The sequence below is a fragment of the Carassius carassius genome, chromosome 18, assembly GCF_963082965.1.
Source record: "Carassius carassius chromosome 18, fCarCar2.1, whole genome shotgun sequence".
Taxonomy (NCBI): domain Eukaryota; kingdom Metazoa; phylum Chordata; class Actinopteri; order Cypriniformes; family Cyprinidae; genus Carassius; species Carassius carassius.
Window position 1 is genome coordinate 31816709 of NC_081772.1, and position 25988 is coordinate 31842696.

Below are 25988 nucleotides of genomic sequence, written 5' to 3' on the forward strand. Positions count from 1 at the left end.
TTCGCCCAATCAGGGACTTGAATTAAGCAGACCACCTTCTGCCATGTTGTGTGTAACACTGCTGCCTGACCTACTTGCAACCTAGCAAGAGGAGATTGTAAGCTAGCCCTGGAAGCGGCTAAAACAGCAGTCCCACTGAGGAGAAATCAGGCTGCCATGTCTCATCCTATGTAATGGGGTTTTTCAGTGCTGGGCCTGGGGACCGACAGCACTGCAGAATTCGGAGGTCTGTCTTATTCTACTCACTCTGTGAGCGCGCTTTCCTAACGAGCTGACCTTTAGAATCAGGTGTGCCAAACAAGGGAGGTGCACTGATACCCTGGAGCAGGAAGGAACACCGCTCCAGTACAGATTCAGAAGAAGAGATGGACCGTAGTGATAGCAAGGTGACTCCGCCAAAAGCAGATAGACCTTCACCCTAACAGGGACTTGAACCCTGGACTCTCAGATTAAAAGTCTGATGCTCTACCGACTGAGCTATCCAGGCTCTTGTGGAGCACTGGCTTCTCACCTTTTATAAAGCAGCAATTTTACAACAAGCTGCCCAGAAGAGACACAGGTGTCACAAGGATGAAAGCTAGAAATAGTTATGGTACAGAGAGCGAAGGACCATAGATGGCACAATTACAGTCACAGAAAGCTGAAGCAATACTGCAAATCCCTCCCGTAGTCGGCAGAGTTCGAACCTGCGCAGGGAGACCCCAATGGATTTCAAGTCCATCGCCTTAACTTCGCGGCCACGACTACGCCTAATGTTTGAAAGCAAGCCCCCTTGTCTGATGGCGCCCTGCACAGGCCAAGCTTCAGAAACAAAATCACGCAGAAAGATGAGGTGGTAAAACATTTTCAACCTTCCAGTATACTCAATGGCAAAGGTTTGCCGTGACCCAGATTCGAACCGGGGTTGCTGCGGCCACAACGCAGAGTATTAACCACTATACGATCACGGCGTGCCACTGGCTCACCCAACACAACCCCTGGAGCCCGTATACAAGAAGCAGCAGTGGCGTGTTTGTCCATCGAAGAGGGACTGGACATTTTGCAAAAAAAAAGGGCGAGGACCGTGAAAAATGCATGGATGCTTTGCCTCATGGCCTTCAGCAAACAGCGCAGTTGGTAGGATTTGAACCTTCGCAGAGAGACCCCAATGGATTTCTAGTCCATCGCCTTAACCACTCGGCCAGGACTACGGGAGTAGACCAATTTCTGCTCAGTTTGTGTCCAACACTGCTGCCTGACCTGCTTGCAACCAACCCAGCTCAGTCAGCAAGCGGAGATTGTAAGCTAGCCCTGCAAGCGGGTAAAACAGCGGTCCCACTGAGGAGAAATCAGGCTGCCATGTCTCATCCTATGTAATGGGGTTTTTCAGTACTGGCCCTGGGGACCGAGAGCACTGCACAATTGGGAAGTCTGTCTTATTCTACTCACTCTGTGAGCACTCTTTCCTAAAGGGCTGACCATCAGAATCAGGTGTGCCGAACAAGGGAGATGCACTGATCCCCGGGAGCAGGAAGGAACATTGCTCTAGTACAGAGTCAGCAGAAGAGATGGACCGTAGTGATAGCAAGCTGAGGCCTACAAAAAGAAGACTGACCTTCGCCCAAACAGGGACTTGAATTAAGCAGACCACCTTCTCCTATGTTGTGTGTAACACTGCTGCCTGACCTACTTGCAACCAACCCAGCTCAGTAAGCAAGCGGAGATTGCAAGCTAACCCTGGAAGCGGGTAAAACAGCAGTCCCACTGAGGAGAAATCAGGCTGCCATGTCTCATCCTATGTAATGGGGTTTTTCAGTGCTGGGCCTGGGGACTGACAGCACTGCACAATTCGGAGGTCTGTCTTATTCTACTCACTCTGTGAACGCGCTTTCCTAACGAGCTGACCATCAGAATCAGGTGTGCCGAACAAGGGAGGTGCACTGATACCCTGGAGCAGGGAGGAACACCGCTCCAGTACAGATTCAGAAGAAGAGATGGACCGTAGTGATAGCAAGGTGACTCAGCTAAAAGCAGAGAGACCTTCGCCCAAACAGGGACTTGAACCCTGGACCCTCAGATTAAAAGTCTGATGCTCTACCGACTGAGCTATCCGGGCTCTTGTGTAGGACCGGCTTCTCACCTTTTATAAAGCAGCAGTTTACAACAAGCTGCCCAGAAGAGACGCAGGTGTCATGAGGATGAAAGCTAGAAGCAGTTATGGCACAGAGAGCGAAGGACCATAGAAGGCACAATTACGTCACAGAAAGCTAAAGCATTACTGCAAAGCCCTCCGTAGTCGGCAGGGTTCGAACCTGCGCGGGGAGACCACAATGGATTTTAAGTCCATCGCCTTAACCTCTCGGCCACGACTACACCTAATATTAGGAAGCAAGCCCCCTTGTCTGGTGGCGCCCTGCACAGGCCAAGCTTCAGAAACAAAATCACGCAGAAAGATGAGGTGGTAAAAAATTTTTCAACCTTCCCGTATACTCAACGGCAAAGGGTTGCCATGACCCGGATTCAAACCGGGGTTGCTGCGGCCACAACACAGAGTACTAACCACTATACGATCACGGCGTGCCACTGGCCCACCCGAGACAATCCCTGGAGCCCGGATACAAGAAGCAGCAGCGGCGTGTTTGTCTATCGAAGAGGGACTGGACATTTCACAAATAAGTGCGAGGACCGTGAAAAATGCATGGAGCGTCCTCATGGCCTTCAGCAAACAGCATAGTCGGCAGGATTCAAACCTGCGTGGGGAGACCCCAATGGATTTCTAGTCCATCGCCTTAACCACTCAGCCACAACTACGGGAGTAAACCCATTTCGGCTCAGTTTGTGTCCAACACTGCTGCCTGACCTACTTGCAACCAACCCAGCTCAGTCAGCAAGCGGAGATTGCAAGCTAGCCCTGCAAGCTGGTAAAACAGTGGTCCCACTGAGGAGAAATCAGGCTGCCATGTCTATGAAAATAATAGTAATGACTTTATGAATTTCTTCACTAATAAAATAGATAACATTAGAAATACAATAGGGAATGTAGATTCTACAGTGTCTAACACTTCATCCATCAGTTTCATCCATCGCACCCAAAGATAAACTGCAGTGCTTTACTATAGGACAGGAAGAGCTAAATAAAAGTATCACTGTATCTAAACCAACAACATGTTTATTAGATCCTGTACACACTAAATTACTGAAAGAGTTGTTACCTGTAGCCGAAGAACCGCTTCTCAATATTATTAACTGGTCGTTATCTTTAGTTCACGTCCCAAACAGGGGCGTGTCCAGGATTTTATAATTGGGGTGGCAGAGGGGGGGGGGGGGGGGGGGGGCAAGAGTAGAATGAGGGGTGGTAACTAGGCTTGCCATGTAAAACCGCTTATAGCGGTTATGATGGACAATACAAATATAAAATTTTACATCAATAAAATAAGCCTAACTTGTATTTGTTGTTATTTCTTTTTTTTTTTAAAGCAGGCCAATATGATATTTTTAAACATATATCATGGAGCTTTTATCACGCTCAATGCAATACATAGTGAACAGAATCCACTTGGTTCCTCCCAATTTTCCTCTGCTATCTAATGACTCTATGGAGTTGTTTTTGTTTTGATTTTTCGACAAAAAAAAAGAAACAGAAGTACATAAATAAAATGATTTGTTAATGTAAAATGTAAGTACATAGTAGTTAAGGCCACTTAATATAAAGTGGGTACACCAATGCATTTTTGGAAAAATTCCAGGAAATACTAAGCCCTAAAATAAAGACATGAATTCTGTAAGGTAAAAACACAATGCCACAAAGACAATTGTAACTGAACATTACGAACCTAGTTACATAAGTCACACAAATAGTGAAACATGGAAATCAGCAGCTGTTCACTCACTCTCGTGGCCATAGCCAGCTATGAGGTCACCGAGGTCTGGACCTCGGTAGATTTTTCATGTTCGAAAATAAAGTGCCGGCATTAGTCTGCCAGTAATAAAAAAAGGCAGCGACTATTAACACTAAGTGCAAATAGCTATAGATGTTAAAATAGCAGGATTTTCTGCTATTTGTAATACCTATTTCAAATAGTGGCTAGTATCTGCACCTCAGTAGTGTAGTACATAATAAAACAGTATACAACTTATTGAGTCTAATTTAATGGATGCCACCTTATTGGGACAATAAAAGCCCTCCCTCCACCTTCCTTTAACTTTTCGATTATTTACTTAATTTTCATTGAATATAAATGCCTTTCTGATGTGATTTAAAATTTGAAAAAGGAGAAAACATTTCGCCAAAAGGCGGATTCGAACCCGGGTCGATCACGTCAAAATATGTATACCACACACTTTACCTTCTGTGCCATTGGAGCTACAACTACAACAATTACTACAACTAATAATAAACAACTGATAAAATCATCCACCCCATAAATATAACTTAGTTTTAACAAACGTTGATTCAATAAATAGGGTAAGATTTAAAAAGGAGCATCCTTCCAAAAACATCTCCATTTCTGTCTCTTTTCAATTGTTAGTGTATATAATTCATTGTATTTATAAGGGTTATTATAGCACAATTCTATATTAAGGGGGTTATTATAGAAACCCCCTGGACTTCACTCATTTTCAAAGCCTGGCTACGGCCATGCTCACTCTCTATACAGTAAATCAGAAGAGCTGAATTCGACAGTTACCATGCTGTGCAGAAAACCGTTTTATGAAAGCATCCATGTATAGAGCTTTTGAACGCTCAGACTCAATACTAAGTACTGCTAAATTACTTAGTCTACTGTCTGACATAGTGGAGCGCAAGTGAGTTTTTACAAGTTTCAGTGTAGAGAAACTGCGCTCACATGAGGCAGTACTCACCGGTAGCACAACAGCTGCTTTTGGCAGACGGGAAAAGCTCAAAGAAGACTTCTTTAAAAGGTTCAAGGAACCTAGTGAATTCCATCAAAGTAACAGGAACCTTCTGTCCATCTGACTTTTTCCTGCTTAAAATTCATCTGGTCTGATGTAGCTCATGTTTTAGGTCCTCCATGTCATCTTCATATGCTTTGTCTAAGAGGGCTATGCTTTCTTCATCCAGGAAGTTGCTACTTGAGGTGTTAAGTGCTTGGATACCTTTCATGATCCCACAGTTTAATTTTGTGAAAGGGCTCTCTATTTCTCCAATCATACAGTCAATGATTGGGTAGTAAACATGCAATTTAAAGGTTTCCTGACTTTCAATCTTCACATCCTGTCCAACTGTAGATGTTGTGACACAACCCTGCAGTGTTCTAGATTTTTAGCGTTCGGTTTTTTTTCGCTTATGGAGTGGCATGTCTGAAGAAATACCACAGTTGTCACATGTCTGCATAATCTCATCCCAGAGACTGTTGAAGTAAGTCTCACTACGTTACTCTTCAAAGGTTTGTTTTAGTGCTCCAATGAGATCAACTGCTTTTGAAAGATCTAACTTAGGAGACTGAAGCATGTCTGAAAAAAAAATTGTGCTACCAAGAACCTTCTTAAAGACTGACAAAAGCCCAGTGAAATTCAAATCAATCTGACCAAGTAACCCCCTCGCTTCTGCAGCCCTATCTGGATGACTTTCCTCTGAAATGTCCTCAAGCACTCTCTTGACAGCTGACAATTGATCCATTAAGTTTCGACAAGTCATGTATCTGCATGTCCACCTGATATCACTCAACCTCTGGAGTTCTCTTGGTGCACCCTCAAACATCTCACTCTGCATTTTAAGCCATTTGTGGTGAACATATGAACTGGTAAAGAAAACATACAGCCTTTCGAGTAAGGAAAAAAAACGTGCCGCATCTGGAAGAGACTTCACACAGTCCACCAGAACAAGGTTTAAACAATGCGCACTACAATGTACATAGAATGCATGTTTGGCTACCTCTCTAATTCTTGTTTGTACTCCAGTGTTCTGACCACTCATTACAGAGGCACCATCGTACCCTTGTCCAACAAGGTTCTTCCTTTAATCCAATCCACATTTCTCGAAGATCCCAACTATTACATTTGTTTACCCTGCAGCATCTAATGTCCCTGCTTCTTGGAATTCCAAAAAACTTTCATACACCATTCAATTTTAACAGTACCTCAGCACAAATGAAATCTGTTCTTTTTTTCAGATCCTTTGTCTCATCTGCTATAAAAGCAAATTGCTCACTCTTCTTTACCTCCGCAATAATTTCATCACGCACCATTCCGGCTAAACATTCCAGGAGTATTGCTTGTGCATTTTGCATTTTTTGCAGTTCACATTTGCATCATGTTTACCAATTAGATTTAAAATCTCAAAAAAATTCCCTGTCTTCTATCTGTCAGGAGGAGAACTTCTGGTCATGATCCATCAGAGCAAACAGTGACGAGTTGTTCTCCCCCATTCTTTTGTTCTCAAGCAAGGCAGTCAGTCATTTCATTAATATGGACATCTGAGTTTGCATGCAAACTGAATCCACTGTCTTTAAATGTGGCTTTCTTCCAGTTTGAGTATCCATTTACAGATGTGAACACACTATTAGGGAGCATTAGGGAGTGAGAAGTGTCTGCAAGCGAAGCAGTATGCAGAATCCTTGGACTGTGAATACTCCAGCCATGTATATGCCTTGTACCACTCACTGTGAAAATTTGTCTTTGCAGCTCCTTGAATACTTTTAGGGAATGTCTGCAATTGTGGCTGGGTGGGTCCCTCACTTCTGAATCTGGATATATCTAAGAATGAGATATATTGCTTTTTAATTGATAACACAATACTTAATATTACCTTACACTCATTACAGTTACTTGATTCCTCTACAATATGGATATATTTGCCACTGAATGGCTACAAACAGATCTAGCTACACTTTGCATGTAATCCATAGCAACTTCATTATCTACTTCTAGTGTATCTGATTAGGACTGAAGCTAAACTCTGAACCCTAAATGAATAAATGACAGCATTTTCATGTTTAGGTTTAACATCCCTTTAAATATGACCTAACCAAAATAAAGAATCCTGACAATGTTGCTGACAATGGGCATACCATCAGGTCCTACTGGGCATGCAAAAGGTGTTTCTGTTTGCCTAATGCTGCCTTCTGCCTCTCTGTTTTGCTCTTCCTCTTCTTCTGTGCCACTTTCTTCTTCCAGTATATCCTTCTCTCCCTCCACCATGTCTTCCTGTCTCTCAGTTGCATCTTTATCTCCTGCATCTGCTTTTTGCTCCTGTTCTCCTGATTCCTTCCTTTTTTTTAAGGAAAAACAGCTGTCTCCCTTCCTTTTCTTCATTTGGGCGTTCTGTCACACAACATAGGAAACAGTGACACAAAAACACATTAATAATGACTTACATCAAAAAAAGATAAAGATTCATAACAGGGCTCTCAATTAAGCTGGGACTTGTCTAAATATTTATCACCTGTCAAAGCAAAAAATTTTACTTGTACAATATCAGTGTTCTATTATGTCTTACTTTAATTTGAATTTTGTGATATTTACCATGTTAAATTGATTTTTTTTTACTTTTATTAGGGGGCATTTTGTCTTAACCCTATTTAATGTAGACTTATGTGTCATCTTTCACAACAGATTCTTAAATTTTATCAATAAATAAGGTAGTAATAATAGGGCACTGCGGGGTTATTAACATTCAAGTGAAATCAGTAATTCAATCAATAATTGATTAATTCGATTCATTTAAAAAAAACTGAATCATTCATGAACGAAACATTGTTTTGTGTTTCTTGAACATGTTTATTTGGAACTATTTTCGTTGAATAAACAGAGCCTAAACAGTCAATATTGTTTCTAAAATGTAGGCTAAGTCAATTAATATTAACTAAATGTCACACTTGCAATAAAGAAATAACTGTAAATAAAAATAAATAACTGTGAGAATTTTAGTGATGCTACTATTTATAAAAAATCCCAATGGGGAAATACATTACTGCAATTCCACTGTGGTAGAGTTGCCATATGGCAACCTTGATATTTTCTTAATTTACAGTAAAACTATGTTAGACAAAATTGATTTGTGAATGAAAATATCTAATTTACTTACCAAAGATGTTGCAAAAAAAATCCCCCTTGAGAAAAGATGTTTAGAAATTAGGTTAATAGAGCAATTTCTGGGGCACTTCAACAGGTGTCTTCTGTGTCAGGCTGACATTGGGAAAAGGAGTTTTGGTAATTTCCAAATTCTGATGAGCAAAGTTTATCGTATCATACCCCAAAAAGACTTGAGACTGTAAAGCTGCTTCAGCTAAGTACTGAGTTAAGGGTAGGAATACTTATGCAATGTACTTACTTCAGTTTTGTTATTTTTAATACATTTATGAAGTTGTGACAGTTCTTGTGACAGTCAGGATTTAGATCGTATCATAGTACTGAGACTGCTCTCCTTAGAGTTACAAATGACCTGCTCTTATCATCTGATCATGGTTGTATCTCTCTATTAGTTTTATTGGATCTTAGTGCTGCGCTTGACACAATTGACCACAACATTCTTTTGCATAGAAAATGTTATGTCACACTTGTACTCTGGTGGGGTGGTGATCAGACTGTCCAAATATACTATTCATGTTTGCAAACTGCTAGCTTCACTGCTCTCAAGTAATACATTAAACAAGACATTGATTTTTTTTTCTCCTATGAAGAATATATGACATACATACAATATTGTGCTGTTATGGACATAACAGCTGTTACTAGAGTAATAATCTCCAATGGTACATTGTTGTATTGTTTTCACAGCTAAAAGTGTACAATATAGGCTTTTGCACCACAGGAACTATTGCAGGAAATATCTTGCTTTTTGGTGAGTTCAGACAGCAGGACCTACTAACAATTTTAATCACAGGAAACACCTTTTGGGTAGACTAAATAAGCTAAATAAACTCACAGTTTGTATATACTTACAACTTATATACCACTCCTCGAACACTGAAAACAGTGATAGATGGACAGACACCGAAGTCCAGGCAGTTCTCAGTCCTCCATCCTCAAGTTGTTGACATTTTTGAATGCCGCGCTTAAATGACTGCTGTCAGTCGGCTAGTAGTTCCAAGAGGTCCTAATATTTCCTTTCGCTCCAACAGCAGCACATGGCACTGCTAATTAAACTAAAATGTTTAATTCAGTCACAGTCGCTTTGGGTAAAAGTGTCCTCAAAATGCATGAATGTATCTTAGTACATAGTACAAATAGTTTTCTTTAGGTGTACAGTATTGAGAAAGTTGAGCATAAAAATGTTTATCAGTATACATGTATAAATTAGATTGAATATCTCTACTTGTATGCATTTGTCCCCACCCACACCCCCAGTTTGGCCCTTTCTCCATTTGTGACCAAAGTCCTTTGGTTGCCCATAAATTAAAGCTCTTCCACTGAGCACAGCACTTCGGCAGTCCAACTAGATTCTCCAGCATGGGTTTCATCAGAGCGGTTGCTGCTGCAGTCTTGTATATCTTGTATAGTCTTGCAGACTATAAACATATAAACACAGGAACGGTGATAATGCGAATACTAGTGTATGTAGGCGGTTGTGTATGACATGTTTTGAATTTGATTGAAGATATTTAAATCTATAAGGAAATTCAGCTTTGGTTGTCACCTGTTTCAAATGCCATCACAGGCTGGCTGACTGACCCAAGCCCTGGCAGTAGCAGCACTTGTGGATTGGAAAGTTCAGAGCCAGTTTGCATCTCTCCTCATAGCTGGTATGCATGTAAGTGCAGTTCTATATTTGCTGGAATAACTAGATGGATGTGAACTGTCCTGTCTTTTCTCATTTGGGCACTTTTACTCTCTCTAGGTATGAACTACTACCTATCCGTGCTTCCCTTCCTGGCAGCAGTTCAGACAGGTGTAGCTGGGAAGGGTGAGACTCAGCTGCACATCCAGGCTCCAGCAGAGGTGGCTCAAGATTACTGCTCCAGCTACACAGACTGCTCCACCCAACATCCTGATGCCATGACTAAGTGGGAAACATTTTTCCAGGTGTCATGTTTTTTTTTTGTTGTTGTTAAGTTTTTACTTTAGATGCACATTTAGGGTGAATTCAGGTACAAAGGTAATGGGAAAGCATCCTAATTAACATGAATTAACCCTACATTTGTTAATTAAGCAATTGCCTTTTTTCTAAAGTGAAACGTTTATATTTAAGAAGACCAATACAGTGTCAAGCAGTAATAGCAATTATCATGCATACACATATTTGTATGCACCACAAGACTATGTCGACTTTATGTGAACTCCCCATAAAAATAAATAAATAAAAATAAAATTAAGAGAGATAAAATTTCACACTGCCTATACATAGTGGGCTCCAAAAGTTGGTGACCACACATTGCAGATCAATGACAAATGAATATATGTATTACAAAAATGTGTTCCTCTATAGTCTTTGCAGCACATCAATAACTCTGACGACACAGATTTCAACAAGAAGGACAAGATTCTGGGACTGGTGTGGGCAGCAGAAGAGGCATCTTTACAAACTGCCTCATTGGCTAGCAGTAAAATGTCCATATATATTGAAGACCATATGGATATATATATATACCATATATATAAGGTCCATACACACACACACGCACTTAATAAAGCATTCAAACTCTTGCTCGAATGACATCATGCCATTCACTTTATCCAAATGTGACTCTGGACCACAAAACTGGTCTTATGTCGCTGGGGTATATTTGTAGCAATAGCCAAAATACATTATATGGGTCAAATTAATATTTAATTTATGTCAAAATCCATTAGGATAAAGAGCATGTTCCATAAAGATATTTTGTAAACTTCCTACTGTAAATATATCAAAACTTAATTTTTGATATAGTAAAATGCAATGCTAAGAACTTCATTTGGACAAATTTAAATACGATTTTCTCAATATTTAGATTTTTTTATTTTTTCAAATATTGTCCTATCCTAACAAATCATACATCAATGGAAATCTTATTTATTCAGGTTTCAGGTGATGTATTTGAACAATATACCCTTATTACTACTTCTGTGATCTAGGTTCAAACATAAGTGTGGATATTCTTCCTGTCTCAGCTTGGCAGGTGCCTTATGTTGTAATAAAGCTTCTTTAACCCTGTGCTGTAGGCAGAAGTTGTACTCGTCTCCTGAGGTGCGCTTTGGACAGGGTTGGCTCCGCTCGGCAGCATATGTAGCAGCTTCTCATTTCCACGCTAACATTGAGAAGTCCGAGAAGTACATGTCTCCTCTGCCGAGCCGAGTGCTGCAGGAGTCTGATAGCCCACCCAAAATTACCGATCTCAGTGCTGAGGAGAACCACGCACTCCACATCTTAGGCTGGATGAACAGTGTGAATCAACTGGTTGGTAAGAATATCAGAGGAAATGGAGGGAGGGAGAAAAGTTATACAAACGGGGTCCAGAAGTCTGAAACCACTAGTGAATCTGCTTCAGTGCTGTAATTCATTCTTTTTTATCCACTGAATAAAAGTTATTTATTTGGAAACAGGTGGTTCCCTTGTGAATCTCTGGCGGAGAGCGATGTGTTCACCTCAGGCTCGGGAGAAAGGTGAGGGCCTTCTTCACGACCTCATTCTTGACCCCAAGTTCCCTGGTACCAGTCTGATGGCAATCTTGACTGAGATGACCACAAGCTGCTGACACATCATCTGTTAGCGCTGTTAACATTCTCTAATAAATATAAAAACCTGGTAGAATAAACCTGTTTCTAGCTCTAAATAAGAGCTGTGTACATCAAACAGCTTATTAATCTGCAGATGTTGGCTTTGTCCACAACAACGCAGCATCCCAGATATTTTACCATGACAGTCAGTCTATCTTTACACTGTCATTTGTATCTTTAACAAAATAAAAACAGAAAAAACAATCAAACATGGCGCCTTTCCATCTCCTTTATTCAAAATACACCAGAAAATGTGGTTTCTTTCTCCACAAAGTAACGTAAAAAAATACACCCACTTTCAATTCTATGATATATAACAAGACTTTACAAAAAAATTGTGCCTTTTTTAGGTCTGAGATAAATATATCTTTAAGTTAACAAAAACTAATGATTCCTCTGGCAGCATTACTTAATAAAAACAGCTGTCACTGTGGTGGTACCCTTTTAAAAGGTACTTAAAAGGTACTTCATTTAATAAATAAGGTATAAAAGCGGACCTCTTGAAAAGTCACTACTCCAGTGACAGCTTTTGTACATTTATTTGTATCTTTTCTTTATGAGTGCATGATCCACAAACCATTCTCACCAAGCGCAGCCGCAGCCTGGAGAGATACAAGGGTGCTTGCAGAGACTTGGCTACAGAAACAGCTTTGTTGTCATTGCATTTTTGTCCATTGGCGATACATTTGAACTGTTTGAATTCAATTTTAATTCCCATCATAAACCACGTTGACAGGGTGGTGGCATTTCATAAATTCATTGTAATACATTAACACTACTTGTCTTGCATACCAATGTGACAGCAGGTTAAAACAACACAGCCTCGAAAAAAAAAAAATCTGCTTTTAAAGAAGTGGTCACACAGATCTACAGGTTCTGGCCGCTGAAATGAGTGTGACTTTCTTTTTATTAAATAATGTGTTGCCGGGAAATATTTGTCATATATGGTAGGCAGTAAATATATGTATAAATATGACACCTAAAATTGGAAGATTACGTACTGTGTGCTTCACCAGACTATACTTATTAGCATTTCTTAACAAACAGTATACCAGTTAATACAAGCACCATAATATACAATGGCTCTTACACACAAATTCAGGGGGGAAAGGATTTGGATGAATATGTAACCTGCAGTAAATCAGGGTCAGACCATCAACTGACCAAGCAAAGATGATGTTGAACTAATCTACTTTAACCTGTTGACTCCAAGCTTGGCATTAATCCCATTAAGAGAAGCATTTCCAAAAATTCCCAGATTTGTATCTCATATCTCTGTTCTCCTACAGGGCTAAAAAGTACAGTTTTGAACTGGGATTTAAAAACATGAAAGACCTTAAGCTAATAAATTATTTGCATTCCATCAGATTTATAGGAATGTGTTTATTAAATAGACTTTGGCCATGTCAGTCACGTCATGTGAAATTGAAGCAAGTGGGTTTGGAACACAGCCCTAGTGAACTCTGTGTGTGTTGAACCATGTTGTGTCTTCATAGTATACTTATATTGTGTTACTCGGTTTTCCTTTGCCCATGTTAAAGGTTTGCTCATTGAATGTCCTCCTTATACCGTCAAGCTGATCTTCATCTATGTATTCATAATCATGGACATCATTGTCGTCATCTTCGAGTTTTGTGATGGATATGTTTTCCAGACTTCGGCCCTTGGGAAGATCTGAGGGGGAATCAAACGCTAAAAAGTGAAGTGTATACTTTATTTTTTTTATATTCATGAAAATATGTAGCCTAAATATGTAGAGCTAATGATAAATATTATAAAAATAGTGTGTTGATCTCCTTAAAAGAGTACATTGCTCCATTTGTTTGAACATCTTGACAAACATCGTGAGTCTGGCGCCAGTGGCCAAATTTGATTATAGCATGTGTTTCTATGACTTCATAAAACTGATAAACACTGAAGAGGGATGTAGCAAAATGTTCCTACCTTTCTGCAGGGTAGGCTTTGGGAAAAGGACTGGACTAATGGGAATCTTTTTGTTGTTTCCATTTTTTGAGTCACTGCATTGCATGAAGTCATCTTGCTTCAAAGATTCAACACAATGACTCTGTTACAGGGATGAGAGAACATTATGAAATGACACTATGTATATAATAAGTGAATATAAAAGTTCCATTATTGTTTTTATGTTTGTTTTTTAGATGTAACCAGTCTTTTTAACACTCGTAGTACAAATCATGGACAAACAGATTGTCAGATAGCAGATTTTGAATGAATGACTTTTGAGAGATTTGGGGGGGTGGGGGTGGGGTGACACAAATAAACAACATCAACAAATTCTGTTGAGGAAAAAGACTAATTTCAATTAATTGAACTGATGTCTACACATTACATAAAAATGTATGCAATGCTATTTAGCAGTATATATTGTTTTGGAACATAAGCATCATAGTGCCATATAAAATACGTAAATACATTCATGTAGTACACATCATTACAGTCCAGGCTTAAAATGCAACAATCAGTTTTTATACAGTTTTTAATAATAAATCCCAACTATGTCTTTCTATCCTCCTCCTCCTCCTATGTCTGTGAGATATGTCTGTAAAATAACATCTTGTTTGAACAGTTCAGTTCTTATTGCATTGTCTTGGGAAAAGAATCCACTAGGAGGCGCTTAGCAGTTTTATAAGCCTTCTACCACATTACAGTGCACCTCACTGTTAAATGAGCTTCTCTGATATATCAGTGTGTGTGATAATTTTCTGCAACTGTTCAGTGAGGGGTGTTTATTTATTGTTCTGTACATACAATTAATTTTAATGTGAATTTAAAATGCAGACCTGCATGCATGTTCAGCTTGTTCCATAAGGAGGTCTCTGAAAAATATTCTGACATTAATAACTGGATTTTTCATCTTTTCAGATTTCAAATATTAAAATAATTTTCAACATTTATTTTGAATATAATGCACTGTCAATCATTTAAGATAATTCCTATTTACATAATGCATTTCCATGCATCAATGTATTATCTGAATGCATTAGCAGAAGTTTTTTTTTGTCCAAGTTAGAAAATATCTGCCATCTGCCACTTAATAAACCACACAATAAATCCATCTTGTTTTAAGGACAATTAAACTCATGACTTAAAATAATTTGTGCAGTTTAGCTCATTAACCATACCATGGGTAAATCTGACATGTGTTTTCCTTTTTTTAATCTTAATGCTTCAGTATTTTGCACTTACAAGAGTTCTGTGAATGAAACTGCTGCACTTGGCTTAGCATGACACTATCTCTACGCGCTCCCAAAACCTGCAGTGTACACAAGCTCTTAAATAGCCCCTTAAATGATTTACAGTAAGCAGTCTGAGTCTCATAGCCTAACTATTTCCGTGAAGTCAGGTCCACTTTGGAGCTTATTCTGGCCAAGAAACCCAAAGATCTCATTTGGCTACTTGCTTCTATGGGCTTTAAACAAAATATTCTTTCACACATGTAAAGCCACGAATCCATGAGCTACTTTCAAACGCAGACTGATGAAAACATTAGTACGCTGACTCCAGGATGTTGCACAAAGCCTGGTGATTTCAGCCAGCTCTAGTCATTTCCTATGCAGTATGCATCAGATGGCCGTCCAATGGTGTGGTCCCAAAATACAATGAATTATACAGGAACAATGACAGCGAAATAAACATCCTAAGCTATTCTTCTGGCTAACAAGCCAATGAACTCTAAATAACTGCTTTATAAACAGTATCTTTTTTACAGATCATTGTGGATCTTCAGTTTTGTTTTGTTGCTAAATTATGAATATTCACCGAACCAAGAGCCTTGCTATTGTTAGGTGTCATAGCTCACCAAACTTGCAAAGGGATGAAGAGTGAACACAAAATACAATGAAATACAGTTTACCTGTGGAGAGCAGCTGGAGCTCTCACTGTTTTCGCTCTCAGATCTGGATGACAGCATTTTGGGAGGTCGTGGAGGAGGGACTTTGGGTTTTTTGGGAGGCCGTGGAGGGGGTGTGATAGTAGATACGGCGTACCTCCTGAGTGTGTAGTAACAGTCCTCTGAGATATCCTCAATGGCTGAATTTCCACTACATATTGGATTCTCGCCATCCCAGTGCTGTTTTATGTTGAGAATCAAGTCTGTGCGATTGACTGGCACCTCCCTGAACTCTGAGAGGTCAGTCTTTGAAATGAGGAGGCAAGGATCAGAGATCTCTTCCTCAATGTGCAGACCAGGTGCTCCAGCCAAAACATCCACCTTCAAAGAGAGGTCACGCACAGACACATTGACGTTGAAGGGCAGCGGAAACCATCGGCATATTTCCGTAATGGTGTATTGACGCTTGTCTTTAATCAGTTCCATAAACCCCCCCTCCAAACACATGGGGAGGCACACAGACTCCTTCACCTCCGTCTTTTGGCTTTTCTCTGTAACTTTCAGACATTGAAAAACATCAGCTGCCCTCTTGCTCCCGTTGTGTGAAAGCACACAGCTTTTGCCTTTTGTCACTATGAACTCATCTCCAGCATAAACAGAAGTGAGTCCGTTGTACACAGACTCAAACTCCCTGGTGGCGACCACACGTATGTGTTCGGTCTCGCTGCGAGCTCGCTCCAGATCATAGGCGGTGGGGAACTGCCGCGGCCGGCGCTTGAAGCGTCCATTGTAGGACTCTGGAATAAGAAAGTGTCTTGTGGATTCACGGCCCATTTCCGAGGCCAGTATTCGTTTTGCATAGAAAGCACGATGAATGACCACCTGGTTGGAACTGAAAAGCATTTCCAGCTCTGGCGAAAGCTTAAAAGGTCTTTCACATGACAACTTGGCCACCACAGGAAAAAACTCTGGAGGACTCTTGAAAATGTCCATAAGAGAGAGAGGCTGCACAAAGGAGTCACAGTCAAACTGTTCAGTGACATCCACCACCTCCACGTCCAAATTTGATGGGACAAGCATAATCTTCTCACTGACTGTGGGAGGAAAGAGTAAACACAGAGGACAGATGTGAGCAGAACTTTTTTGTGTGTGTGTGTGTAAACCAATTATCTGAACGCTTTCATGCACAAATTGTCCCATTGAATTGAATGTGAAGAAAAAACATTAAAAAGCCCTAAAACTAACCAGTTCCTTTTCAGGAACTCGAGCTGCGTCGAAACGCTTTTGGGGAACGTCCCTGACGAGACCGACTCTGAATATCGTGTGCAATCAGTCCATCGGAAAGGCGTGACGTCACGGGCGGGGTGACGTAGCGACCAGGAAGCTATAAAAGCACGTGCCGTGCAGCTGGCTTCAGCTTCGAATCTGTCAGCAAGCGCTCTGTGTGTGCATGTCAAAGTCTGTCCTGTTGGTCCTATTTATTGTTGTCTGTCCCTTAGCCATTAAAAGATCGCTAAAACAGCTTAATATGCCAAAACAAAAGCAAAAGACCTAACATATGAAGGGCGATCCCGCAGGGCTCTCTTCGAGAAGTGAGCCTTCGCAAGCGTTCCTCGCGATGCCGGTTCCGCTTTCGCCGAGGCGAAGCCGCGCCGGCATTCGTTGGGTTCGCAGATCGATCTGCTGGAAGGTATGGAGACGGGCATGTCCTTATCGCCTACGTTTCCACCAGATCTGCCTGATTCCGGGGTTTGGAAGCCCGAGCTTCGGCTCTTCCCCCCGAGCGTCGGGCTTGACGCTCCGCCTTTCTTTCTCCGGGGAGATTGACACGGAGAGCGTCGGCGAGCTTGTAGTTGCACAAACAAAGTTGCATAAGCACAGTATAAAACAAACTGTGTCATTATACGGGCAGCGTTAGTGAGCAGCTATTTAATCTCCGAGGGGATTAATATTGTTTGTGTGACTAAGCTATTCGCGCGCTGTCGAGGCAACGCGTGTATTACATCATTTTCAGTTTTGATGTGAATTTTTCCATACCCGACCGCGTGTCTGGTTATTTTAACTCCATTTAAAAACGAGGAGTTGGTTCTAGCACTTCAATGTGTACTTTATCACAATCTAGACCGTGTTTACTTGTCTGATTGTTTAATTATTTTTAAATTCTGAGGAATATGACTCTGAGAAGTCAATATATCACTATATGTGTACCTTATCACAATCTAGACCGTGTTTACTTGTCTGATTGTTTGATTTCACTAAATTCTGAGGAATTTGGATTGCATTAGATTCTGAGGAATCTAACGACTGTTATCTAACTTCGAGAAGTTCAATATATCACTTCAATGTGTATTGTATCACAATCCAGACCGTATTTACTTGTCTGATTGCTTGATTTCATTAAATTCTGAGGAATATAATGACAGTTATTTGACTCATGAAGTTAGATGTACTGGAGGGACTGCTGGGCGGGAGCAGCCCCCTCCGCGTACAAACAGTCACGACTACAGAGGGCAGCCCCTACTGGGGTAGAGCGGTGTCCACCTCATTACACGGTGCCCGGCTCACTTCAGTGCCCTCGGGAGGTGGGTCTGCCAACCCTGCCGGAGTTTCAGGGTGCAGCGGCCTCCAGCGAGCACTACTCAGTTATTTCCGCCCGTGAGCGTAGCGGAGCTGGGATACTCGCCTCCCCTTCGGGGGCCTCTTACTCCAGAGATCAGTCTCGAGAGACTGATTCCCTTAGTACATTAGCTAGCAGCGTGGAAACTACTGCCAATGTATCTCAATGGGTCCTGCGCACAGTGGAAAGACAATAGTCGGCCTCCTGCAGGCTCTGGTTATGGAACAAAAAAAGTGAATACCCTTTTTAGGAAGGAGGCCATCGAGGTGGTCCCTCCTCTAGTCAGGGAGTCCGGGTTTTATAGCCGGTATTTCATAGTTCCAAAGAAGGATGGGGAGTTGCGTTCGATCTTAGACTTATGTCATCTAAACCTCTCAGTAATGTCACTGAAGTTCAAAATGCTCACTGTCAAACAGATTGTAGCTCAAATCAGATCCGAGGACTGGTTTGTCACAATAGATCTCAAGACGCATACTTCCATATCCATCCTTCCACAACACAGGAAGTTTCTGAGGTTCGCTTTTGGGGGCAAAGCCTACCAATACTGAGTACTTCCCTTTGGCCTCGCACTCTCACCCCGCACGTTCACGAAATGTGTAGATGCGGCTCTGGTATCCCTCCGTATGCAGGGCATCCGCATTCTGAACTATATCGACGATTGGTTGATTCTAGCTCAATCAGAGCAGATTGCGGTTCGACATCGAGATGTCGTCCTCGCACATTTGGGGGAGCTGGGTTTGAGACTAAACGCCAAGAAGAGTGTACTTTCTCCAGTTCAGAGAACCACCTATCTAGGCGTAGTGTGGAATTCGACCACGATGCAGGCACGCTTGTCTCCTGCTCGGATCGAGTCGATCCTCACATCAGTCGAGAGAGTCAAAGAAGGCCAGTCACTCACTGTCAAACAATTTCAGAGATTGTTAGGGCTGATGGCAGCTGCGTCCAACGTGATACCTTTTGGCCTGCTGCACATGAGACCCCTACAGTGGTGGCTCAAGTCCAAGGGCTTTTCCCCGAGGGGAAATTCACTTCGAGTTATCAAGGTCACGCGGCGGTGCCTTCGTGCCTTAGACATGTGGAGGAAACCTTGGTTCTTGAATCAGGGCCCGGTGCTGGGAGTTCCTTGTCGCCGTGTAACGCTAGCGACAGATGCGTCCCTCACCGGTCGGGGTGCGGTCATGAGTGGCCACCCTGCCCGCGCGAATGCGGCTCTCGCACACATGGGGGAGCTGGGTGTGAGACTAAACGCCAAGAAGAGTGTGCTTTCTCCAGTTCAGAGAACCACCTATCTAGGCGTAGTGTGGAATTCGACCACGATGCAGGCACGCTTGTCTCCTGCTCGGATCGAGTCGATCCTCACATCAGTCGAGAGAGTCAAAGAAGGCCAGTCACTCACTGTCAAACAATTCCAGAGATTGTTAGGGCTGATGGCAGCTGCGTCCAACGTGATACCTTTTGGCCTGCTGTACATGAGACCCCTACAGTGGTGGCTCAAGTCCAAGGGCTTTCCCCGAGGGGAAATCCACGTCGAGTTATCAAGGTCACGCGGCGGTGCCTTCGTGCCTTAGACATGTGGAGAGAACTTTGGTTCTTGAATCAGGGCCCGGTGCTGGGAGTTCCTTGTCACCGTGTAACGCTAGCGACAGATGCGTCCCTCACCGGTTGGGGTCCGGTCATGAGCGGTCACCCTGCCCGCGGTCTGTGGAGTGGTCGCCATCTAACATGGCACATCAATTGCCTAGAGATACTAGCGGTCTATCGAGCATTGAAATATTTCCTCCCAGACCTGAGAGGTCACCATGTGTTGGTGCGCACCGACAACACATCAGTGGTCTCTTATATCAATCACCACGGGGGTCTGCGTTCGCGCCCCTTGTACAAGCTGGCACACCAGATCCTTCTGTGGTCCCAGGGCAAGCTCCTCTCGATCAGAGCAGCGTATATTCCTGGGAGATTGAATGTGGGAGCAGACATACTGTCGAGACAGCCCAGGTGGACCTCTTTGCGACTCAGGAGACATCGCAATGTCCCCTCTGGTTCTCTCTAGTTCATCCAGCTCCTCTGGGACTGGACGCTATGGTACAGACCTGGCCGAGGCTTCGTCTGTACGCTTTTCCCCCTATCGCTCTGCTCCCGGGAGTTCTGGCGAGAGTACGCCGGGACGGGGCCCGTCTACTACTAGTAGCCCCGTTCTGGCCGGGCCGAGTATGGTTCTCAGATCTAGTCTCGCTCCTCGACGGCTCTCCGTGGGAGATACCGATCAGGACAGAACTACTCTCACAGGCGCAGGGCACGATAATTCACCCTCGCCCGGAGTTGTGGAAGCTGTGGGTGTGGCCCCTGAGGGGGCACAGCTGTTAGCAGCTGGTCTCTCAACCGAGGTTGTTGAGACCCTACTCCAATCCAGAGCTCCCTCTACGAGGAAACTGTACGCCCTGAAGTGGAAGCTCTTCACTTCATGGTGCAGAGACCGCCAGCTTGACCCAGCAGACTGCCCAGTTGGTACAGTTCTGGAGTTTTTACAAGCCAGGCTCTCTGCGGGGTTATCCCACTCCACCTTAAAGGTTTACGTGGCGGCCATAGCTGCTTTCCACGTCCCTTTCAATGGTCAGTCAGTGGGTAGACACCCCCTAGTTACACGTTTCCTCCGCGGTGCGCTGAGGCTGAGACCTCCAGTACGATCCCGTGTTCCCCCCTGGGATTTGGTTGTGGTTCTAGAGGCTCTTTGTAAAGCTCCATTCGAGCCAATACAAGATATCTCAGATAGACATCTGACACTTAAAACTGCCCTATTACTGGCAATCACCTCACTAAAGAGAGTTGGAGATCTTCAGGCCCTTTCGGTGGCCCCTACCTACTTAGACTTTGCCCCTGGTATGGCCAAAGCATTCTTATACCCTCGAGCGGGTTACGTTCCGAAGGTTCCCTCTGTTACACCACAGCCTATCGTACTGCAGGCCTTCTGTCCTCCTCCCTTTCGGGAGCCAGACCAAGAGAAGCTAAACTGTATGTGTCCAGTGCGAGCACTGGACGCATACGTCCACAGAGCTGCCCTGTGGAGGAAATCAGACCAATTGCTTGTTTGCTACGGTCCTTCTAACAAGGGTTCTCCTGCCACCAAGCAGACCCTTAGTCGTTGGATAGTCGAGGCTATCAACGTCTCCTATGAGTCCTCTGGTCTTCCCCCTCCTTTGGGGGCCAAGGCTCACTCTACTCGGGGTATGGCGGCCTCCAAGGCCTTCTCAGCAGGTGTGTCCCTCTTGGACATCTGCAACGCTGCGGGGTGGTCCACGCCCTCCACATTTGTCCGATTTTACGATCTTGACATGCGAGCCACGCCGGGCTCTTCTGTTCTCTCGTCTTAGCTGTGCTCTTTTGACTACACACTAGGCAGGGATTTGGAAGTCTGGCAGCGTGGGCACATCGTTCCCCAAAAGCGTTTCGACGCAGCTCGAGTTCCTGAAAAGGAACGTCTCAAGGTTACGTATGTAACCCTAGTTCCTTGAAGGAACGAGACGCTGCGTCGCAGAGCCATACTCCCGGCACCCCTGCCGGCGCTTGCTTCCCTACTCGAAGCTGAAGCCAGCTGCACGGCACGTGCTTTTATAGCTTCCTGGTCGCTACGTCACCCCGCCCGTGACGTCACGCCTTTCCGATGGACTGATTGCACACGATATTCAGAGTCGGTCTCGTCAGGGACGTTCCCCAAAAGCGTTTCGACGCAGCGTCTCGTTCCTTCAAGGAACTAGGGTTACATACGTAACCTTGAGACGTTTTTTGTCATGTCTATTTTTTTTTACATTATAAGTTCCCTTTATTTAACATTAATGCCTTAACTGACATTAAACTAACACTGAAGAATACGTTTTGCTATTGTTTTTATTTACTATAATTAGTTACAGTATTGATAAATCTTTATAATGTTAATTGATCAAAATATAACTGTTCATTGTTGGTTTATGTTATATCGAGTTTATTTGAACAGATACTTTTCATTTTATTAATGTAAATGTTTAGATTAATACATGCTTTAGAAGTATTTATCAGTGTTAGCTAATTTAATTTATCAGTGTTAGCTAATTTAATTTATCAGTTTTAGCTAATTTGTTAACTAACGTTAACAAACATAACCTTGTTGTGACGTGTCACCAAAATCTCTAAATGTCCTTTAAATAAGATCAATTTACTTTAAAAGTAAAAAGAATTATATTATCTCTTGCTTTCAGAGATACCTAACTAAGATTATAGTAATAAGAAATATGGCAGAGGGAAAAAAAATAATTCAAAAGGAAAACCAATTTATTTTTCCTCACACCACTGACAAATAATTCTTTCATGATTAAAGCATATAGCTCATTTAAATTTTTGCTGAATTTCTCTATAAACAAGACTTAATACACATATTTGGTTCTTTTTAAGGAGTTTAGACATTTTTACAGGAAAACATGTTGGGCTATAATAACTATATTTGTGTAAACCACTACAATAGAAATAAAACTAGTGTCATACTCACATCGTGTAACAGCCTTTAGTTCATACACAGGGCTCAGCTTCAGCTCCCCAGATACATTCGCCAGCAAATTCGAGAATAAGAAGTCCTTCTTGGGTAGAGTTTTGACCTCCGTTACAATCCTCTTTCTGCCTTTGGAGATTTTCCACTCTGCTATCTCTTTCAGGGTATAAAACTGGTTGTCCTGGCACTCTGTGAAGTGGCCTTGCTGGGAGAAGCTCAGGCTGAAGCAGACCTTGGGCTCTCTGTGTAGCAGCTCACATTGCACACGTCCACCGTTGAGCTCATGGGTGACGGCAGTGATTCTGAAGCTGTCTCCCTTCCTGACGACACCCTGTGCCAGCTGGATTTCCAAACCGCTGAGGAAAACGGGCTGGGACAGTCTGTGGGAGCTGATCTTGAGCGAGTCAGCTATCTCTTGTATGCTTCGGTACGGCTGACTGTCAGCCACCAGTTTGAACAAACCTGACACATAGAGTACAAAGTTAAATCACTCCAAGAACCAAAAGTGGTGGCAAAATACAGAATGTGGATTATAATCAAATTACAAACACATTAACGTTTTTAGTGAGTCATTAAAAGGCGCATCATACAACAAATAAGATCCTGTAAGACGTGATCCATGGAGAATACCAATCTCTGCCCCCTGTCCACTATATCCGACTTATCCAAGAGAAGACAGAGCTTTTTTTCCTCAAGGTGTTCCAGCACTGCAGTATCACTCGACCAATCGGCAAAAGATTGTCATGGAAAACACTATAGGGTTACGATGAGCAGCTGACGGTCACAGATCACAAAGACAGAAGGATCAAACTTCTGCACGTAACTGGTAACGCAGCAGTGGGTTTGCTTTAATGAACCCAAGACAGCACAAATTATCTCTTTGTATATTAGTCGCTCTTCACATCAGGCTCAGGACAATGATATTAGGGTCACACTTTTTTTTATGGACTATTAATGACTTTTGCCTTATTTATAGTTAGTTGTTAAGTTTAGGTATGTGTAGGATCTTAATATGTGCTTTACAAGTACTACTAGTAATATGCATGCAAGCTAATAGTGAGGATTTGTCCTTAAAATAAAGTGTTGTCTGTATTTGTGTACATAATATTTTTGTGTGTGTGTATTTGTGTGCCAATGGCTCCTGCACCATCACACTTCCCCTCACTTTTACTCCTCGACACTCCACAACATCATCAGAGACACAAAAGCACTTTTGTGAAACATCATTGTTCTTCGCTGGTGGAATGATCTTCACTGTCCTACTAGAACAGCCGAGTCCAAACTTAAGAAACGGGATGATTGTTACATGAAGTGAGCTGTAACACTTTCACTTTAACCATTATGAAATAAGTCCCACTCTTCTGAAGTTCAAATAGAAGTTGTACAGATATGAAGAATAAATATACGAAAAAAAGAAAATTTTTATTTCAGCTTAATTTGTAACTTAATGCATTTTATGTGACACAACTGGCATGACCAGAAGCAAAAGATTATCTTATTCAGTTTGATCTGTAGCATGTATTCAAAACGTAGAATTATCGTGGATGAGCAGACGATGAGATTTGAAACACGACTTCCTCCATTTACATCTTTTGGACCCACAAAGACTGAACAAAATGGAAAGCCGACATCTGACACGACTGTGAAAGTAACATACACACGCACACTTCAAAATAGGTTTTTGTTGTCTTTAGACTATGTTTTATGTACTTGCAATTATTTTATGTATGTGAACTGCTCATTTTAAGAAAATTTTTTTTTTAAATATTTTAAACATTTCAATGTAGAAGTCTTTAATCTGTTGTTAATCATATATGTTAAACAAGTTCAAATGAATTCATTAACAAAACAAATGCATGTACAAATTATCAACTGATGACAGATAAATTGTAGATTTCTGTAGGAAATGATCAGTGGAAGGTGCTTCTGAAGTTAAGCTATTTTTGGTCGTTTTAAACAGATATATTTTAACCAACGATAACTGGATCACTTGCTAAGCACAAATAATACCTGGAAATTCCACAGGAATCTCAATCTCAGTGTTGCTGGAGGTCTGAGCAGTGAATCTGGTGATGGTGAAATCAATGACTTTCAGCAAATCTCCAGTTGAAAAAGAGCACTCTCTTCCAAACATCTCATACACGCATCCTGAAAAAGAACCAGTTGTTAAAGTGTTTAAAGCACATACATTCTAAACCTTTCAGCATTCCAGTCCATTTCGTTTCGATTGCAGTAAAACCATTTCTTCAGTTCTGCACAAGCAATGGAGTGCTATTGTGAGCAGTTAAATGACATCACAAACGACATATTACAGACTAAAAGGATCTAGAAAAAGATCAGAAAGAAGTGGGTTTCCGCTCGGCATCATGTGGTTTGAAAATGAATGCAAATTTGTTTCTTCAGCTGATAATTTCAATACTTTTTTTCTTGCTACCTCTTAAACATGTTTTAGGACGTATTTGTGAAAGCTGCTATTGTTTTACATCATACGGAAAAATGGGCCTGACTTCGAAGCTTAAACACAGATTGTGTAAAAGGATTATGTTGCCTATTTTGCCTTTTATTTATTTATTTTTTAAAGCAGCAAACGTATTATGAATAAATAGTATTAGTTTTTCACCATTTCAACCGTTTCTCACCTACACCAATAAGTGTACTCAAGCGCTTCTAGGTTTTACAATGTTGGAAATGCGTAATTACAGCTATTATTTGACTGAGGAGCAGATGAATTCTGAGCAGATAATGCTGGAATTTTACTCTTACCTTGATAATATATTCCTGACTGGATCTGAAGCACTCTGGGGAACATTTTAGGATCCAGAACCTGCGTGAATTCATGCAGCGTCGTAGCCATCTTCTGCTGCGATTTTACGAGGAGATGCTTTTAAAGCTCAGGATGGGCTGAGAGAAGAGGCGCTGTACCTTGTGAATCCATAAAATGTCCCGTAAGAGGGTTAATGGAGGGCTAGATGTCAGAGGAACTCCCAGGATGCCCTTTGCCCCCTCCAGACGCCCCTTGAGCTCAGCAGTGCAGACTGAGAATGAGACTGTGAGGCATCCTGCGCAGCACAGGAGGACAGGAAGCCGAGTACAGCTCGAATACCACAACTCAACGCATTGTTAAGCAAAGCTGCACCGGGTATCTGCAAAAATACTATGACATACACAGATCCCACATCCTCTGCCTGACTTCATGACATCAGGGCCAAAACAATGCCAAAACAACAGGGATCCACATCAGTGAAACAATGATCCATCCGACATCAGTTTCATCGCACAATACATCATTTTCTCATGTTTGTAGCAATATTGTGGTATTTTCAAAGCTGGGAAACCACCACTAAATTTTAAACAAACCACATTTCAAAAGCATT

The 25988-nt window shown here is 42.0% G+C and overlaps 2 protein-coding genes and 2 non-coding genes across 4 annotated transcripts; 1 reads left to right on the forward strand and 3 right to left on the reverse strand.

The window, feature by feature from the left end:
• Positions 1 to 2022: 2022 nt before the first annotated feature.
• trnak-uuu (transfer RNA lysine (anticodon UUU)) lies at positions 2023 to 2095 on the reverse strand. The gene has a single exon. It is a non-coding gene; the product is annotated as a tRNA-Lys (tRNA).
• Positions 2096 to 2270: 175 nt separating this feature from the next.
• On the reverse strand, positions 2271 to 2352 carry trnal-uaa (transfer RNA leucine (anticodon UAA)). The gene has a single exon. It is a non-coding gene; the product is annotated as a tRNA-Leu (tRNA).
• Positions 2353 to 9546: 7194 nt separating this feature from the next.
• On the forward strand, positions 9547 to 11867 carry leg1.1 (liver-enriched gene 1, tandem duplicate 1; the record flags this gene model as incomplete). The annotated part of the gene is made up of 5 exons (XM_059498054.1): positions 9547 to 9691; positions 9779 to 9963; positions 10367 to 10488; positions 11080 to 11318; positions 11461 to 11867. Coding segments are annotated over 5 exons (843 nt in total), but the record flags the coding sequence as incomplete, so codon positions are not given.
• Positions 11868 to 12473: 606 nt separating this feature from the next.
• Positions 12474 to 25794, reverse strand: themis (thymocyte selection associated). The gene is made up of 6 exons (XM_059499200.1): positions 25378 to 25794; positions 24625 to 24762; positions 22615 to 23076; positions 15509 to 16578; positions 13579 to 13699; positions 12474 to 13308 (listed from the first exon to the last, which is right to left on the reverse strand). Exons 1-6 carry the CDS (start codon positions 25466 to 25468, stop codon positions 13136 to 13138), a joined length of 2055 nt encoding a protein of 684 aa, XP_059355183.1. The 5' UTR covers positions 25469 to 25794; the 3' UTR covers positions 12474 to 13135.
• Between the last annotated feature and the right edge of the window lie 194 nt (positions 25795 to 25988).

Bases quoted from the DNA above. Each gene is read 5' to 3' on its own strand.
- themis (XM_059499200.1), bottom strand. From the start codon at position 25,468: ATGGCTACGACGCTGCATGAATTCACGCAGGTTCTGGATCCTAAAATG. The intron at 13,700-15,508 runs GTAAACTGTATT...TCCCTGTAACAG, and splicing joins GCTCCAGCTGCTCTCCACAG to AGTCATTGTGTTGAATCTTT. The intron at 13,309-13,578 runs GTAGGAACATTT...ATTCCCCCTCAG, and splicing joins AAAGCCTACCCTGCAGAAAG to ATCTTCCCAAGGGCCGAAGT.